The 8,136-nt window shown below is 43.6% G+C and overlaps 1 protein-coding gene across 1 annotated transcript; it reads right to left on the reverse strand.

The window, feature by feature from the left end:
* Positions 1-6,328: 6,328 nt before the first annotated feature.
* Positions 6,329-7,277, reverse strand: LOC115018566 (olfactory receptor 52N5-like). The gene is given in 2 exon segments (XM_029447618.1): positions 6,329-7,051; positions 7,053-7,277. Coding segments are annotated over 2 exon segments (948 nt in total).
* Between the last annotated feature and the right edge of the window lie 859 nt (positions 7,278-8,136).

Raw genomic sequence — 8,136 nt, forward strand, 5'->3', positions numbered from 1 at the left:
TTTGTATGTAAAAGCCATAAAACAAAGCCGCTGCGTTCACTTTCACACGCTGCTTTAGGCATCAATAATAAGTCGACACTTTATGAAAGTGTCCTGCATGTCCTCCCCAGGTGATGTTTTCCACTAAAGGGTCTTAACTTAAATCAATGTTACAAACCTGGAATAACATTTTAAATAGGCTTCATCATAAATGTTTTTTATTTGATTTAATTGCAGTATTTTCTGTGTTCATTTATCACTAGTTTACTTTTAAATGTTGAATTTCTTGCCTGTACTTTTGCACTTTTAAATTGTAAAACCTTTAACTTTGCTGCAATTTTATAACCGTGTGAAACACATTAAGTTGCCCTCGTGTATGAAATGTGCTACGAATAAAAATCAGTACAAACCAGGAAAGGAGTCACCGCTTCATGTCATTAAATTAGTACAAAACAAATCTGCAGAAACTGTTATATATAACATAATAACATAATAATACTGTTATAAATCTGCAGAAACTGTTTATATATATATATATATATATATATATATATATATGATATATAGGTGTGTGTGTGTGTGCGTGTGTGTGTGCGTGTGTGTGAGAGAGACTCAGCTTTACCTCTGCTGACGTGAACCTCCTCCAGACAGACTGCAGGTGAACTAACACACACTTTTATAAGCTCTGACTGAGCGCTGCGCTGCACAACTTAGCACCAACATCATCATGTTGTAAATATATTCGTGTCGACTCAACTTGCAGCTGTTACTTTCTCTACACTTATGTTCTGGATCTGATTACAAGTTAGTAAGACGAAGATAACAAAAACATGGATTTATTTATCTGGTATCGTGTCTAACTTTAACACATCATAACTTATTGGGTATGGAATTCATCCGCAGATTCTCCGGTTCAAAATGAGACCAAACTTCTCTTTGGATTTCAGTTTTTGAGCCACAACAAAGAACGAAATGTGTCCTGCAGATGAGGCGAGGCTGGTTTTTGGCCCAGAGGTTTTTAAAATGTGAAAAAGAGTTTGAGGGGAATTGAAGTGAAAACATATTCCATGAGTTAAAAGAAGATCACAGAACACCACACCGACAACACACTGTCCCACCGACAACACACTGTCCCACCAACAACACACTGTTCCACCAACAACACACTGTTCCACCAACACACTGTTCCACCGACAACACACTGTTCCACCGACAACACACTGTCCCACCGACAACACACTGTCCCACCGACAACACACTGTTCCACCGACAACACACTGTCCCACCGACAACACACTGTTCCACCGACAACACACTGTACCACCGACAACACACTGTCCCACCGACAACACACTGTTCCACCGACAACACACTGTTCCACCGACAACACACTGTCCCACCGACAACACACTGTTCCACCGACAACACACTGTCCCACCGACAACACACTGTTCCACCGACAACACACTGTTCCACCGACAACACACTGTTCCACCACCAACACACTGTCCCACCGACAACACACTGTTCCACCGACAACACACTGTCCCACCGACAACACACTGTCCCACCGACAACACACTGTTCCACCGACAACACACTGTTCCACCGACAACACACTGTTCCACCGACAACACACTGTCCCACCGACAACACACTGTTCCACCGACAACACACTGTTCCACCGACAACACACTGTACAACACACTGTCCCACCGACAACACACTGTTCCACCGACAACACACTGTTCCACCAACAACACACTGTCCCACCGACAACACACTGTTCCACCAACAACACACTGTTCCACCAACACACTGTTCCACCAACAACACACTGTCCCACCGACAACACACTGTTCCACCAACAACACACTGTTCCACCAACACACTGTTCCACCAACAACACACTGTTCCACCAACAACACACTGTTCCACCAACACACTGTTCCACCAACAACACACTGTTCCACCAATATACTGTTCCACCGACAACACACTGTTCCACCAACACACTGTTCCACCGACAACACACTGTTCCACCAACACACTGTTCCACCAACAACACACTGTTCCACCAACACACTGTTCCACCAACAACACACTGTCCCACCGACAACACACTGTTCCACCAACAACACACTGTTCCACCAACACACTGTTCCACCGACAACACACTGTCCCACCGACAACACACTGTTCCACCGACAACACACTGTTCCACCGACAACACACTGTCCCACCGACAACACACTGTTCCACCGACAACACACTGTACCACCGACAACACACTGTCCCACCGACAACACACTGTCCCACCGACAACACACTGTTCCACCGACAACACACTGTTCCACCGACAACACACTGTCCCACCGACAACACACTGTTCCATGTTCCACCGACAACACACTGTCCCACCGACAACACACTGTTCCACCGACAACACACTGTTCCACCGACAACACACTGTTCCACCGACAACACACTGTACAACACACTGTCCCACCGACAACACACTGTTCCACCGACAACACACTGTTCCACCAACAACACACTGTTCCACCAACAACACACTGTCCCACCGACAACACACTGTTCCACCGACAACACACTGTTCCACCAACAACACACTGTCCCACCGACAACACACTGTTCCACCAACAACACACTGTTCCACCAACACACTGTTCCACCAACAACACACTGTTCCACCAACAACACACTGTTCCACCAACACACTGTTCCACCAACAACACACTGTTCCACCAATATACTGTTCCACCGACAACACACTGTTCCACCAACACACTGTTCCACCGACAACACACTGTTCCACCAACAACACACTGTTCCACCGACAACACACTGTTCCACCAACACACTGTTCCACCAACACACTGTTCCACCAACAACACACTGTTCCACCAACACACTGTTCCACCAACAACACACTGTTCCACCAACAACACACTGTTCCACCACCAACACACTGTTCACCAACACACTGTTCCACCAACAACACACTGTTCCACCAACAACACACTGTTCCACCAACAACACACTGTTCCACCAACAACACACTGTTCCACCAACACACTGTTCCACCAACAACACACTGTTCCACCAACAACACACTGTTCCACTAACAACACACTGTTCCACCAACAACACACTGTTCCACCAACACACTGTTCCACCAACATACTGTTCCACCAACAACACACTGTTCCACCAACACACTGTTCCACCACCACACTGTTCCACTAACAACACACTGTTCCACCAACAACACACTGTTCCACCAACACACTGTTCCACCAACACACTGTTCCACCAACAACACACTGTTCCACCAACACACTGTTCCACCAACAACATACTGTTCCACCAACAACACACTGTTCCACTAACAACACACTGTTCCACCAACACACTGTTCCACCAACATACTGTTCCACCAACAACACACTGTTCCACCAACACACTGTTCCACCACCACACTGTTCCACTAACAACACACTGTTCCACCAACAACACACTGTTCCACCAACACACTGTTCCACCAACACACTGTTCCACCAACAACACACTGTTCCACCAACACACTGTTCCACCAACAACATACTGTTCCACCAACAACACACTGTTCCACTAACAACACACTGTTCCACCAACACACTGTTCCACCAACACACTGTTCCACCAACAACACACTGTTCCACCAACACACTGTTCCACCAACATACTGTTCCACCAACAACACACTGTTCCACCAACACACTGTTCCACCAACAACACACTGTTCCACCAACACACTGTTCCACCAACATACTGTTCCACCAACAACACACTGTTCCACCAACACACTGTTCCACCAACACACTGTTCCACCAACAACACACTGTTCCACCAACACACTGTTCCACCAACACACTGTTCCACCAACAACACACTGTTCCACCACTGTGTGCAGTTATCACTTATGTGCAATATTCACTCTTACAACTTTTATTCAATGACTGTGTACTTATACTACTGTTACTGTTTTATTCCATTTAATGATTGTGTACTCGTAACTTTACTCTCTTGTTCTTTTGCTGTAACAATTTAAATTTCCCCGTCGTGGGACAAATAAAGGATTTCTGATTCTGATTCTGATTTTAATGAAACTTGGTGGAAGGATGAACCAGGAAGAACCTGTTAGATGTTGGAGCGGATCAGAATCACGTGGCGGATACACAAGTTATGTTATACTTCCCTGTGGTGTCAGAATAATGAGAATACTGAGTTCCCAACGCCCCCTCAAGCTGGAACAACAAATGAAAATGTTGGTACACGAATTGCAGAGTTGAAGTCATATTACGCAGAAACATGGCGGACGACAGTCGATGTTCGGTTGATGGCGCTGAGCAATAAAATACATCTTCTTGGCGTCCATGTTGTGATTGATGATTTAAAGCTCATGAACACACCGAAGTCAGAACAACTACTTCCTAATTTGGGAAATGGGAACGTCCGAGGAGCATCTAAACCAGGGGTGGGGAACCTCCGGCCTCTGTGCCGTATACGGCCCGCGAGACCATTTGATCCGGCCCTCCAGGTAATTCATAAACACACACAAAAAATCCACTATACATTTTTTTTAAATAATAATCTAGACAGCAATAGAATATATTGGGCGACTGACTGTTTTTCCTGGCCAAGGTCACGGTCCTTGAACACAACACGAGCGGACGTGTCATCACGTGGTCACGTCAAAACTTCAATATTAAACAAGACTTTGACATCAGTGAACGCAGCGTGGCGAGTGCAAAACAGAAAGCTGGATGCAGAATGTCGCACTTTCCAGGAGAAATGGACGAACGATTATTTCTCTGTGGAAGTTAAAGGCCAGTGAGTCGAGTTTGTGCGGACAAACTTGCGGTGATGAAAAATAATCTCGAGCGTCATTACACCACGAGACATGCCGAACTGCACGAGCTGAGAGGACGAGTGTTTGGATAAAGTTAACGCTCTTCGGTGGAGTTTGGCCCAACAAGCAGCTCTCTGCAGAGCGGAACATACAAACATGGAGAGATAGAGAGGTAGACCCCCCCACCAAGAACACACTGTTCCATCACTGCTGTGCAGTTATCACTGCCATGTGCAATACTCACTTTATTTATATCACTTGGTACTTATATTATGTTTTATTATATTTCATTATTGTTTGCTGCCTTTTTACTTCATATGTTCTTCTGCTGTGACGAGATAAATGTCCTCGTTGTGGGACTAATAAAGGATTTCTGATAAAACAGAGATACAGGATACAAAAGTTTATTTTCTGCATTTAGCATAAAGGAAAGTGAAATGAACGAGCTGCGTCTTAAAGAAAGGTGCAGAAGTTATGAGTTCAATAATTAGTTTGGCCCTCGAAGGATGTTGTAAAAAATCAAATGGCCCTTGATATGAAAAAGGTCCCCCCCCCTGATCTAAACGCACCATCGGCCTTGGAGCGCCTTTCAAATTTTATATTTAAAGCGCTATAGAGACCCCAGTGTACGATAACGATGCCGTTCCCACTGCCATAGTAACTTGTGTGTTGATATTGTTGTATCTACTGTCAAATAAATAAATACATTTCTGTCTTTCCTCACATTTGAAATAGTTTTGTGGAACTACATAAATATATATGTCCAAGAAAAATCGTAGACTGAGAATAATAACTCAAATAACATTTAAATATCAAAAATATCTTTCAGTTTCTGTTCTTTAACATTGAATTACATTTCTTTATTTTATAAATGTCTCCAGTAATGATTGTGAGGATTCTGATTCGATGCAGTGAAATTAATAAGCACATTCATAACAAATAAAGACAATTTCATCTGTCTTTTTATTATTATACACATAATAAAGTGCAGTAACCCTTTCTTTGAACGTATCTGGTGAAGACACATCCTTCTTGTAATACTTTCATCTTATCATTGAATGTGTCAAAACAGGATCCTGGAGTTTTACTGGTTGATTGTGCTGGAACAGGTCCAGAGTTTTCGTTATTTTCGACACAAACAGGATGATAACGTTCGGGAACAAGCTATGTTATTATGTTGTTTGAGAGAAAACATCAACCAGACAACAAGTTTCATGTTTGTCTTTTGTCAAGTCATTTAAGCATTACAGTGAGCAACGGCTAACAATGAATAACCTACAATGTTCTGCACATAAAATTCATAAGAGATTTGTTAACCACAGAACAAAGTCCAAAACATTGCATAACTTGACATTTTGAACATGATTCAGTTTTGTTCAGTTAGTCTTACACTGTCACAACCGTTAAGCGTCATACCCAACTTCCCCGCTGTGATCAATAAAGTATTTCTGAATTTGTTTTTCTTCTAAATATGATCATAATCTTTTCTCTGACCGCTTTAATTTGCAGTCCGTAGATAACAGCGTTCATAGCAGGAGGAACCACATGCAACAAGATGGACGCCATCTTCCTGTGATCTGATAAGTTTGCGAAACGATGGAGGACGACGATGATGGTGCCGGAAAACAGCAGGATGATGTACACGGTCAGGTGGGTGGTGCAGGTCTGCAGCGCCCGTCTGTTCATAGTCTTGTTCTTACTGCTCAAACACACTTGGGCGATCTTCAGGTAGGTGAGAGTCACGCTGCACAGGGACACGGATATCATGAGAATGGCGGTGATGACGCCGTAAATGTGGTTGATGATAACGTTTTCACAGGAGAGCTTGAACAAGGACGCGTTGTCACAGAACGGGTTGGATACAACCCGCCTGCAGCGCGACAGGCGCACGTTGAGGCCTATGAGGACCACAATCAAGAGAAATGCCACCCCCCACGCCCACACGGACAGCATCACCACCATCCTGTGGGTCATGATGGTGGCGTACCGCAGCGGGTTGCAGATGGCCACGTAGCGATCGAAGGCCATGATCATGAGCACGGTGTGAGAAACGCTCGCATGAAAGTGAGCACAAAAAGCCTGAATGACGCAGTCTACGTAAGAAATGTACCGGTCAGCACTTGGAGTGAAAACATCACTCAGGACACGAGGAATGACTGGTCGTCGCCCCAAAAACATCGTTAATACTCATGTTGCAGAAGAGCAGGTACATGGGCTGGTGCAGGCTCCTCTCCGTGGTGATCAGCACCACCAGGCCGATGTTGGACACCATGATGAAGACGTAGATGAGGAGGAGGAGGATGAAGGCGGGAACGGAGGAGGAGGGGTCGACCTTTAACCCCTCCAGCTGTAGAACATCCATATTGAAAGTTGCATTGTCCATTCTGCAGGGGGAGGGAAAATGGAGAAAGCATTGAATGAGGTATCGTCTACAACCATTAAATAAAATGTTTAGTCAGTTTTTAAAAGTCAGTCGTATCTAAATAAAAAAATAACAACTGAACATTGTTGTCCAAATACAATTATTTGGATTTTATGTTTTCCGTTTATTTGTCTCTTTGTCAGCAGGGTTAGTTCTGGTGGATAGAAAGTATTTTAACTTGCGTTAACATTTGAAGATTAGGCATTTGGCCTTGGTCTGCGCTGCCCCTCTGGCTCTCCTCAGATTATAGGTGTGCACATATTAGGGATGTCAACCACAGTTACACATGTTGGTCTATAGGCGTATTAAAGAGCAGGCGATAAAGCAGGTAAATGAATTATAAAAACCTTTTCATTCAGAATCGATGCGTCTTCTAATCATCTTTTACAGAGATCACAAACTTTAGAACAAATATCAGTTGATGACGCAGCCTGAACGATGGTCTGATGAAAGCAAAGCCAACAGAAAACATAATAAAAGACAGAAAACATAAACATGTCAGCACCTCTGACGCTGAGTCAAGGGAGCAAATGACATTTTTCTTCTTAAAAATGAAGCAGTTAATGTTGTCGGGCTATCACAAGCAAAACTAACAGACACAAACTATACATTATATATCTTGTCTATTAAGGTAAGTGTGAAGAAATACAGAAGTTGTCCTAAAATAAAACCACAGTAACGTTTGTGTTTCTCGTTGTATCAGATTTACTGCTTCTCAAATTATTTAATTTCCGATCAGATACTGATCAGTGGATGAATGTAAACTCAGTTCATCTGGAAGTTGCACAGAAATAAACATTTTGAGATCATTTTAGGTTTT

This window comes from Cottoperca gobio, chromosome 14 (assembly GCF_900634415.1).
Source record: "Cottoperca gobio chromosome 14, fCotGob3.1, whole genome shotgun sequence".
NCBI lineage: Eukaryota > Metazoa > Chordata > Actinopteri > Perciformes > Bovichtidae > Cottoperca > Cottoperca gobio.